Here is a 12,506-nt window from a genome sequence, read left to right on the forward strand (position 1 = left end):
TTAAACTGTCTGTCTCATGATTTCTTTCTCTGTTTGTTCTAGTTCCTCCATCCACGCCTGTATGCTCTATGACAGGAAATCCTGTACTGAGTGGCAACGTAACACTGAGCTGTAAATCCAGCTACGGCAAACCTGTTCCACAGTACAAATGGACCAAAGCAGCTCCTCTTACTGAAGTCTTCTTCTCTCCCATGCAAAGTGAGTCTCTCGCATCTGTATGTTTGCTATCGTTTGATCCTCTTTCTTTATCTAAGAGCTTCTGTGGTTGCATTAAAAATAATTTTTGATTTTGTTTTCCATACATTATTGATACCGAAAAGTAAAGTGTGAACATTTTGTTTAATTTGCTGTATGGATTGATGCATTTTGACTGCTTAATGGGATAGAACACCCAAAAATGAAAATTGGATATTCTGCTTATCTGCTTATCCCCAGGGCATTCAAGATGTAGGTGACTTTGTTTCTTCAGTAGAACACAAACAAAGATTTTTAACTCAAATGTTGCAATCTGTCAGTCATATAATGGCAGTCAATGGGATCCACAGCTTTGAGAGTCAAAAAAACATACACAGACAAAACCAAATTAAACCCTGCGGCTCGTGACGATATATTGAGGTGTTAAGACACTAAACAATTGGTCTGTCCAAGAAACTAAATTTATAATAGTATTTATTTTTAACCTCTGATCCACCGCAATAAATGCGTTCACAACAGCCGGCACTAGGGGTGTAACGGTGCATTTCCACTGGTACGTAGCGAGTGTTTTCCATTCATTCCTATGGAGAGCGTCAAAAAGGTTGGACATTCCTCAACTCTATGCAAATCTCGAGCGCAAAACGTCAGGTGACAACCAGTCGCTTTGAAAAGTAAGCAAGGCGAGGTTTTGACGTATGTTTCCGAGCGTTTGTGGAACTGGTGGATTACTGAGATGAAATCACATATCATTGAAAAAGTCATCCAAAAGTAAATGCACTTTGGATACTTTCATTATATGCTATGGTGCTAATAAAGTGTTTAGTTTGTGAACCGCCGCTAAAAGAAAGATATAACACGCAAAAAGAGTGTAAACATTGTTTTCAGAGGCGTACTCTGCCCTAAATTTCACACGCCCCAAAGCAGTGGCATTGTAGCGTTGCCAGCGGCACTGAGTGGAAACGCACCGTAAAGCCCCGTTCACACTACAAGCGACAGGCAGCGACAAAGTGAACACGATCCAATTCATTTCAATGGAAAGCTGGCGATTTCCGGGGTCAAGAGCGACATCGAGCTACAGCGACCGTTGGCGACCGGATGGGGCGTGTCCAGTGACGCGACAAAGTTCAGAATCTCTCAACTTTATGCAAATGAAGAGCGACTTTCGGGAGCGACAGCCAATAGGAAAGAAGACGGTGGAGCTCATGTGATTGTTCTTCTCTCAGCCATAGATAAACATACTCAATGGAAAAAAGTAGGCTCTGCTTCTCATTCGTTTTTGTTTATATGGACAGATTTAATTTATATTTATATTTAGTCTTTTGCCTCCAAAATGTTTGTATTTAGCGGCAAGAAACCTGATTCGCTGTCAAGGCAACCAGTAGTGAGAACACCCACTGGAAACCTCGTCACCAGCCACTGGCGACATGCAGAAGTCGCTAATTTTGAGAAACAATACATCTCAATTCGGTGCATGAGGCCTTACAACGAATACACGCAATTCAATCCAGAAGGGGGCGCCTGCAGTAATGTAACCGCCGGCAGAAGAACAGCGAATGCCAGGAGTTGTGCACCTGAAAACAAAGACCACTAGACAGTGACCATGTGCTGATTCTGAACGCGTCTCTCACTGACAAAGGAGTATAACGTTACTTTTAAGGCTTGTGCACTCCACTGTTTGCGAAATGGAGCTTTGTGCTCTTGTATCCTACCTCTCTCATTCGGCACAAATCCAAATATTCCATAATATTTCCGCATTTGCGATGTATCCACTTGCTAAACTATTATTTATTATGTAAATTATGGACTTTGTACTTCAGTTGCATTACAACAGTGACACAATGGGGCGGGCGCTGATTGGAACTGATTGGTTTTGTGTGTGTGTGCGCCTGTACGATTACTTTAACAGTTTCCTTATACCAGCAAAATCAACTGAAAACACTGTCATTTACTGTCTTGTTAATAATGCATCACTGTAAAAGGTCTTTTGTAAAATAAAGAAAACAAATAGGTCGCTTTCTGCCATTTGAATTTCCTTGCTGTCACAAAATGAACTGAAACTCAGCATATATAGGCTACGTAACATTATGTAACATTATAATTTGATATAATATTTTCACAACTAGGTGGGAAAAAAATGTAATTGGTACTACTGGTTGTTCAAAATAAATGACAAGAAATCTAGCATAGTAGATTTGTTGTTTTTTTCCTGTGGTATCGAACCGTGACCCCCGAACCGAGGTACGTACCGAACCTTGACATCTGTGTACCATTACACCCCCAGCAGACACGTGCGGAAGCGATCTGTCACACGTATACATCACTCGTTGTTTACACAGAGATATTGTGGGTACGACGGCTACTCAAAATGGTACTTACATGTGCTTGTCCTGATTGTTGTAACCAATTAAAAACTAAAAGATTACGTTTGCAGGAGTGTTGACTTTTCACCGTCTCCCAACTTTTGAGCCTGATCGATTGAAGTTATGGTTTCGTGCTTTTGTATACGCCAGAGCACGTTGACGCGTCATGCGCCAGCTGTTGTGAATGCGCTCAGGACAGTTGGACATTGCGGTGGATCAGAGGTTAAAAATGATATAAATACTGTTAAGTTTCTTGGACAGACCGATTATTTAGTGTATTAACAACTCAGTGTATCGTCACGAGCCACAGGGTTTAATTTGGTTTTGTCTGTGTATGTTTTTTTGACTCTCAAAGCTGTGGATCCCATTATTTGACTGACAGACTGGAACGGTTTGAGTTAAAATTTTTCATTTGTGTTCTACTGAAGAAACAAAGTCACCTACATCTTGAATGCCTTGAGATAAACATCAAACTTTCATTTTTGGGTGAACTATCCCTTTAAGATGTGGTTAATTTAGATGGCACACTTTTCAGCATTATTACTGTAGTCCTCAGTGTCACATGATCCTTCAGAAATCATTGTAATATGCTGATTTGCTCAAGAAACATTTCTTCTCATTATCAATGCTAAAAACATTGTGCTTAATATTTTTGTGAAAACCACTGCAAAAGTTCATTTATTTGAAAGAGAAATATTTAGCAACATTCTAAGTGTGTTTATTGTCACTTTAGACTGATTTAATGCATGTTTTCTGAATAAAAGTATTAATTTCTTAAAACAACAACAAAAAATCTTAAAGAGATAAAGTGGTAAAACTGTCTATAATATATAAAATGAATTAGATGATTGTAGAGTTGTTCTGTTATGATGTCTATTTGTACCAACCCTACAATTTACCATTTGTTCCCTGAGGAATTTCTTTTGAGGTTTTGGGAATTTATATGTTGAAAAAAACAGACAGCTGTTTTAGGCTTGATGTTGCTACTTGTTAACAACTATAAACCATACAACAGTTATACATTTCATGTCGTTTGACTGCAATTTATGCTGTAGTCACAAGTAATGTCAATCACAGTGCTTATTTTACTCAGAAAATGGGTTTTTTTAAAAAAAAAAAACATTTAAAATTCCTAGGGGACCAAATGACCCCAAAATGCTGTGTGTTTTAAGGCTTAAAACTAAACAGCTCTTCTGATAAATCTTACTAAAGCAGAAAAAAATAAATATACAATCAATACGATTTTTTTTGTTGTTGTTTAAATGAATGGTTTTATACAGGAAGGAAAATGTGTTAGTTTCCAAACAAATATTATGCAGCAAAACGGTTTTCAATAGCAGTTTTTTTCTTGAGCATATTACAATGATTTCTGAAGGATCCTGTGACACTGAAGACTGGAGTAATAATGCTGAAAATTCAGCTTTACCATTGCAGGAATAAACTGTGTTTAAAAAAAAAAAATACAGTAATTTTAAATGGTAATAATATTTCCACAATTTTTACCCGTTTTTTTTTAGCGCATAGTGCAGTTTTGATGTGATCGATCCAAGTTTGAATCCGCCTGTTGCTCAGCAAATTCTCCCTTTTCACATCTCATATCACACCGGACAAATAGTCGAATTACGAGATATAAACTTGCAATGCTAAGAAAAAGTCAGAATTGTGAGTTTATATCCCACAATTCTGACGTTATTTCTCAGAGTGTCTCGCAGTTCTGACTTTAACCTGCAACTGCAAGTTTATATTACGCAATTCTGACTTTATACCTCATAATTGCGAGTTTATATCTCACAATTCTGATGTTATTTCTCAGAATTGACTTTATTTATTAGAATTGCAAGTTTATTTCTCAAAATTGCATGTTTGTCTCGCAATTCTGACTTTAACCCACAACTACAAGTTTATATTACACAATTCTGACTTTATACCTCATAATTGCGAGTTTATATCTCACAATTCTGACGTTATTTCTCAGAATTGTGACTTCATTTCTCAGAATTTGTCTCGCAATTCTGATTTTAACCCACAACTGCAAGTTTATATTACACATTTCTGACTTTATACCTCATAATTGCGAGTTTATATCTCACAATTCTGAGTAAAATTGAGTTGAGTTTATATCTCGCAATTCTGGTGTTATTTCTCAGAATTGACTTTATTTATTAGAATTGCAAGTTTATTTCTCAAAATGGCATGTTTGTCTCGCAATTCTGACTTTAACCCAACACTGCGAATTTGTATTACGCAATTCTGACTTTATACCTCGTTATTGTGAGTTTGTATCATGCAATTGTAAGAAAAAAAGTCAAGATGTAAACACCAAATTGCAAGAAAAAAGTCAGAATTGTGAGATAAAAGTCGCAATTACCTTTTTAAAAAAAATTATTCATTGGTGGAAACGGGCTTCCGTAGATATATGCCACTATTTGGAATAAGCAGTATTAAAATAGCAGAAAATACTAGTATTTTTGCATAGTGTAAATAGCATCTATCACTATTTGACCCTGTTTTTTTTTTTTTTTCAAAAATCGTACATATCCCAAACTTTTGACAACAAAGGTATGACTGTTAAATAGGTTTCATTTTGTTATCATTGTTGTATCATTTTGAGGTGCTGTTTTTTTCTCTGTGCGTGATCTGTTTATTATCTCAATAAGACTGGTTAGATGCTGTGTAGAGAGGAAGAGCACAGGCATCATTTATCACTGCTTTAGCGTGTCTTCCTCTCTTTGGCCTGAGGAGAGGTGGAAATGGCTTCATTGCCCTCAGAGCAGCCAGAGAGACACGTTCCCATCTGCCTCTAAACACAACAAGTTTGACCTTGACTGAGTGCCAGGAACATCTTGAACATTGGAACATTTCTACTGGCATGTTCTCTCAACTCCATATCGAACGATAAAGAAAGCGTGACATAAGCATAGAAAATGTGTATTAGTATCCAGTGCATTTTTCCCAAACATATCATGACGATTTCTGTTGACATGTTGTTCTGATCAGCACAAATCTTTAGTCGAAATACTCGGCTGTGCCAGCTGTTCTCGAAAGCTGGCTTATACTTATCAACCATGCAGCAAATTTCCTCCTTGATCCCAGGCACGTGGGTCTCCCTGACATGGAAGTCCTGAGGGAGGCGAGGTGCTCAGTAACTCTCCCCTCAGGAAAGACAAGCGTATCATGTTTTCCCGGTCATATGTCTTCCTCTCACCCTCTCTTTGTCACTCTCATCTGCGCATTCACAGAGTGGAGGTCCTGCCCCCAGCCTGTGCTTGTGCTGGGATACCTAGGTAAGGGAATAGACTATAGAATAGAGAAAACTTCTTTAGTTAGACTCTTGAGAGTTTAGTTTATTCCTCAACAGTTGTTTGTTTAAACGTCTTGGGTCAGTAAGAGTTTTTTTTTTTTTTTTTTTGAAAGACATAAGTTTACTCAGCAATTATGCATTAAAGGGGTCATCGGATGTCCATCTTCCACAAGTTGATATGATTCTTTAGGCTCTTAATGAAAAGTCTATTATATATGTTGGTTAAAAATTCTCAATGGTTGTGTAAAACAACACCCTTTTTACCTTGCCAAAACCAGCTCTGCAAAAATCATCTCATTCTGGTCGAGGCTGCTTTAAATGCAGATGAGCTCTGCTCGCCCCGCCCCTCTCTTCTCTTTGTGGAGTGACGAGCCTGTTTACTTCAGCCGTGTTTAGCCGCTAAACTTGCTAACTAGCACTTTATTAGGAAAGCCGATCGCAAAGATTCACAAAAAACCCTTATACTCACTTCTCCTGTAAGTGAAGCTGGATCACGAATGATTCGCGCGAACGTAGATGGATGTAGATCGGGAGGCGCATTCCCTTCACAAACAAACGTAATATACTGCATGTTCAGCGGCTCCGATGTCGGGAGTAAAAGACCACTGTGTACATTATTACATCCAGCAACACAACACCTCAATTGCTCAATCGGAGATATTCTAGTCTAACTTACATCCCTGCTCCGGCATTGAAACAAAGAGGTTGGACTGTTACAGCTGATCTGAGGTAAGACGCTCATGTCAATCAACTATCATGGCAGCGGCCTCTGTGGGTGTGACACCACAACGACAGGCATCTGAGAATGGCTCAATTTGAAAAAGGGAATATTATTTTTACAGATTAATTAAAAACCACTGCATGGATTTTTATCATTATAGGGCAGATTTGTACATACACTGCCAACACACATTAATGTTCAAACAACATGTAAAAGTGAACTTAGCATCCGATGACCCCTTTAATTTGATCAAAAGTGACAGTAAAGACATTTATAATGTTACTAAAGATTACTATTTCAAATGAAGTCCTAAAAAAGGTATTATGGTTTCAACAAAAATATCTTATTTCCCATGTGACACTGAAGACGGGAGTAATGATGCTGAAAATTCAGCTTTGCATCACAGGAATAAATTGCATTTTAAGTATATTCAAATAGAAAACAGTTATTTTAAATTGTAATAATATTTCACAATTTTACTGTTTTTACTGTATTTTTGAGCAAATAAATGCAGCCTTGGTGAGCAAAGAGACTTTTTTTCTTAACTTTTATATGGTTGCGTAATTGTTTTTGAATGTACACTCAGTATTTTTAAAAGCAGTTTAAGATATGTTTGAAACTCTGTATGTCCTTGTAATGGGATGTTTTTACTTAAATTATAAATTAATAAATGACTGACTGAGGTCTGAGGTATTATTTTAAGTCAAAAGTAAAATAGTCTTTAAAGATAATCTTTGTAACATTATTGTGAAAATATTGTAAGATATAAATACATAGAAATGTATTTTAAATGTGGCCTGGCAGGGTTTGAATCTGGCTAGGGTTATTTCCTGATCCCAATTATCATTCCCCGTCTCCTTCAGTCATGACAGTGGTGGATCATCTTCCACTGTTCATGCACTGTTTTGAGACCTACAGCACCTCTAACCTTTACAGAGAGCGGTTTACCATCCGCACAAAATCTGTGTCAACAAAAAACATCAAAAAGGACAAAAACAACAAAAAAGCTTAAAGCTTGATAAGCATTTTTAGCAATCAGCCATTTGTATCAATGTGTGTCAGTGAGATTAGAGTCATTCAATATCCCAAGCATATCAGCCTAAAAGCATATTAAACATCATCCTACCCCTTTCATATTTTTTTCCCTCCCATTGTTGAAATTATGAATCGTGTACTGCTGTACTAGTATTTGTGTGTCTTGTTAGAAAGCTAAAATCAGTGCTGTGTTTTGTAGCTTATTTAATGTAGAAGCAACACAAACTGAAGGTTTCTATGAACATACCACTGAAGTGTATTTTTTTATGCAGCCAATCATTTTAAGTGACACTTCATTAGTATAAAAGTGCCTGTGAAATCTGTAAAGCCCAGACTGGGGTCCCTAGGCGTCTGGCCTCGGCTTTGGGTCACTGAGGAATTTGAGTTTGGCTGCTCATCACTGCAGGCCAATCAGTGTGTGGACAGAAGCTACAGCAGCAGATGGTCTGACTGCAATCTCTGCCAACACTGTAATAATGGCAGAAATGTAATGTTTGTTCTCTGTCTTTATGGTTTTAACTTCTCATCCTTCTTGCCAGCATCATGCAGTGAAAATAGGCATAGGATTGTCAACATAACTGTAGCCAGAGCTTTAACACATATGTCTCATATATATGTCAGTAATGACAAAGTACTCTCATAAATACGGATTTTCAAAGGATTATACTCTTATTTACTCTCAGTTAGGGCTGGGTATAAAAAATATAAATTCCTTGATTTTAATCGATTCTAATTTTTTATGAAACCATATTGACTCTTAAATTCACAGAAGTTATTAGTCTGTTTGTAATTAAAGGAGAAGTCCACTTCCAAAACAAAGATTCACATATAATGTACTCACCCTCGTCATCCAAGATGTCTTTCTTTCTTCAGTCGTAAAGAAATAATGTTTTTTGTGGAAAACATGTCAGCATTTTTCTCCATATAATGGACTGATATGGTGCCCCGATTTTGAACTTCCAAAATGCAGTTTAAATGGGCTTCAAACGATCCCAAATGTGGTTGTTAACGATCCCAGCCGAGGAAGAAGGGTCTTATCTAGCGTAACGATTGATTATTTTAATAGAAATAATACAATTCATATACTTTTAAATGCCAAATGCTCGTCTTCTCTTACTCTGCATAAACTCAGTTTTTTTCCAGTTCATGACAGTTAGGGAATGTCGAAAAACTCACATCTCATGTTCACCCTCAACTTCGAAATCGGCCTATATCGGTGTTTTACCTGTTTCTGCAGTGATGTAGGGTGATTTTGAAATGATTTTTGAAGTTAAGGGAGAAAATATGATTGGAGTCTTTTAACATACCGTAACTGTCAGAATACACAGAGTTCAAGGAGAGAAAGACAAGACGAGCGTTTGAGATTAAAAAGTATTTCAATTGTATTTTTCGTTTCGTTAGATAAGACCCTTCTTCATCAGCTGGGATCGTTTACAACCGCATTTGGGATCATTTGAAGCCGCATTTAAACTGCATTTTGGAAGTTCAAAAATGGGGGCACCATACCAGTCCATTATATGAAGAAAATGCAGAAATGTTTTCCTCAAAAAACATAATTTCTTTATGACTGAAGAAAGAAAGACATGAACATCTTGGATGATAAGGAGGTGAGTACATTATATGTGAATCTTTGTTTTGGAAGTGGACTTCTCCTTTAACGAATAGAATATAGCAAACATCTAATAAATCACAATAGGCTTTGTTACTTTTGATATGAAACAAAGCCCTAGACTTTAAATTCTGTCCATTTTAATACAGTATTTAAAGAATAAATGCTGTTTGGCACTGTTTAATGTGGAGTAGGGATGGCTCGATACCATAATTTTGGCTTTGGTACAATACCAGAATGTGATACTTCGGTACTGATACTAAATTGATACCATAGATGACAAATAACCAGCCTTAAAAGAATAAGTGAACTGAAAACAATTTAGTAAGTAATGTTAATGTAATGTTAATTGCCTTAAGTGCATAAAAAACAATCTTCTCCATTTTCAACTGTCCGTTATAAGTTCAATTAAATGCTCTATGATTGGTTGTTAATAATCTGTTCACTGATACGGGTGATTCTATAATTGGAGGTACCTTTGGTATGCATAGGTGAAATATTATCTCAGTTTCAAGTGTTTATAAGGACTGTTTGTCTAAAGAAGAAAAGGATTTTTCCTATTATGATTTAATGTTATTTCTACACATTGCCTAATTTGTCCATAACAGAGTTGACAATACCATAAAGACATGTCTTTTTTCATTAAAAGTAAAAAAAGGAAGTCAACTGTGTTTGGCGAGCACTGAAATAAGTTTTTAATAAGATACTGAAAAAAAGTTATTTTTCTCAACTTTCTGAAATACCAAATGTATCTTCAATTATAGAATCTCTCACATATCCAAAAGAACCAATACTGAATCGGAAATCGAATCGAATTGCAAGCTTGTGAATTAGAATCGAATCGAATTGTGAAGTTTGTGTCAAACCCCAGCCCTAGTAGTGTATACTGTTCAACACTGTTAGTGAAAATGAGAAAGGTGTTTTTTAAGAAAGGGTAATTTTTAAAAGTCCTCAGGACTGAAAGTGCCTGTAATTGAACAAACACCCCTGAAAGTAGAATAAGTAGTCACACGCTGCAATAGGTCACAACCGCCGAAAGACAGATACAGAGAGGTGAACTCTATTCAAATACATATCTGATGTTTATTGATTCCATTACGAATGTTTGATTCTATTTTCAGATGAGAGACAAGGCACCCTTCGACTTAGCAACCTCACCAAAAGCATGTCCGGCAAGTATGTTTGCCGCGCCAGCAACACGGCTGGGACTGACAGCTGCCACATCAATCTAGAAGTCTCCACCCGTAAGTAAAACATTGATGCAACATTTTATATTGTAGATTTGTGCAGTCACTATAATTAGGGCCCAAGCACCGTGGTGCTCCATTTCTTTTTCTTATTATTATTCCGATTCTTCTTCTTCTCCAAAAATGAATCACATTCTTGAGGGCCTAAACATGCTCGAAAACTCATGAAACTTTGCACACGGCCCAGAAGTGGTGAAAATTTATGTCTGATATGGGTTTCAGAAGTGGGTTTGGCAGAATAGCGCCACCTGTTCACTTTTAATGAAGTGTCCCTCCCGCTCTTGGAGCAAAATTCGAAATGCAACAGGAAGCTAATTATTTTTAATTTTCTCAGCCAATTTTGTGTCATTTTAGCCATTTTCAGTTGTTGTACTTTAATGAACTCCTCTTAGTTTTATTCAGAGCAACACCAAATTTGGTCAGTCTAATCTAAAGACCTTTGTGACGTTAAAATGTTTCGCCATGAAACAGGAAGTTGTTATCACTCAGGCATGCCCCAAACTTCACATGTTTAATAAGACTCCTGTCCTGAAGAGATCTACATGCCCATATTCAGTTACAGTCATAGTGCCACCTGCTGGCAACAGGAAGTGACATGTTTTACACTGTAACAAACTACTCCTAGAGATTTAATGATGTCAACATTATCAGGGTTCTACAGTGTGACCATTTCAGTCGCATTTGCGACTAAACACTACTGCGTGCGACTATGAAAAAATATTTAGGAGCACCAGTGTGACTGACACAATCAGCATATTTGTGTTTGTGCTGAGGGGAGCTTCAAAGGTTTCTATGTGTTTTTGCAACATTGAGTATCACAGACATATCTCACAAATCCTTTCATAGTGTAGAGAGAGTGTAAATAAGAGATTTACTGTGCAGTGTAGAGAGCTTTGTTGATTATAATGGAACTTTGAGAGATCGTGATGAACTAAGATGAGTGACAGATTTGTAAATGAGATACTGATTTAATACAACGGTTAAATAAAGTTAATATTAAGTGACTTATATTGCCTAAATGTAACACTGTGCTCTATTTCGTCATCAAAAATAGTTTGAAACAAGTCACAGCTGAGCCGTTCGCATCTCCATTTAAACACAGCGGTGTTTAGTTTATGAATGAACGTGCGTTTTTAAACAAATCAAGTGACTCAGTGATTCAATATTCCACTCATAAAGACAGTCCTTCGAATGAATCAAATGAATGAATTATTCAGTAATTAAGTCAGTGACTTGCCGCCACCTACTGGCAGTTTTAGATTAATTTATAAAGTTTTTTTTTTTCAGTTATTTAAATCATTTAATATTTCTGTATTCAAAATATTATAATTAAAAGGTTAATCTCAACATGAATTTATGAATTTGATTGCACTCATGACACCTCTGAGCCTCATTAAACAAGAAAATACACCTACAAGCCACTTTTGTGTTCTTCTGCACCACCTCTGTAGTACAAATTAATTTTGTTTACACTGATTTAATTTGATCTGTAACTTATTCTTATTCTTGCTCTTATTCTGTTGTTTTAATTAGAAATTTTAAAAAGCTTATAAAATATATATTTTTTTAAAAATTTGACATAAAAGATGGCATACTTTTAATAAAGTTATAAAAATGCCATTACAAAGGTAAAAACAAAATTCCCCTGTAAATCACTTTAAGGGGTCAAATATCACCTTGTAATGGGAAGGCTAGTTTTTGATCAGACTTTTTGATTATTGACTAGAATGTGCTCCTAAAAAGAAAAGTAAACATAGAGCCCTGATTATATTCGGTCAGTCTAATCTAAAAGGCTTTGCGATGTTAAGTTGCGAAGATCTTGAGTTTTCGTTAAAGGGCGTGTCTGTGGCGGCCTGACAAAATCCAGTGTTTCACCATGGAAAAAGAAGTTGTTGTAACTCGTACAATGTCCGATCTGCCCCAAACTTTACATATTCGATAAGAGTCCTGGCCTAAACACATCTAAAGGCCAATATTCCGTTATAATAACAGTGCCACCTGTTGGCAACAGGTTGGCAACATCATACTTTGTACTAAC

At 36.6% G+C, this 12,506-nt stretch overlaps 1 protein-coding gene across 1 annotated transcript in view; it reads left to right on the plus strand.

The window, feature by feature from the left end:
* The window catches only part of esamb (endothelial cell adhesion molecule b), a 54,575-nt gene that overhangs the window by 39,516 nt on the left and 2,553 nt on the right, over nt 1-12,506 (plus strand). The window contains exons 4-5 of the mRNA XM_051129477.1: nt 43-198; nt 10,343-10,465. Coding sequence (XP_050985434.1) covers nt 43-198; nt 10,343-10,465 — 279 coding nt within the window. The remainder of the gene's footprint in view (nt 1-42; nt 199-10,342; nt 10,466-12,506) is intronic.

Source organism: Labeo rohita, chromosome 15 (genome assembly GCF_022985175.1).
Source record: "Labeo rohita strain BAU-BD-2019 chromosome 15, IGBB_LRoh.1.0, whole genome shotgun sequence".
Taxonomy (NCBI): Eukaryota; Metazoa; Chordata; class Actinopteri; order Cypriniformes; family Cyprinidae; genus Labeo; species Labeo rohita.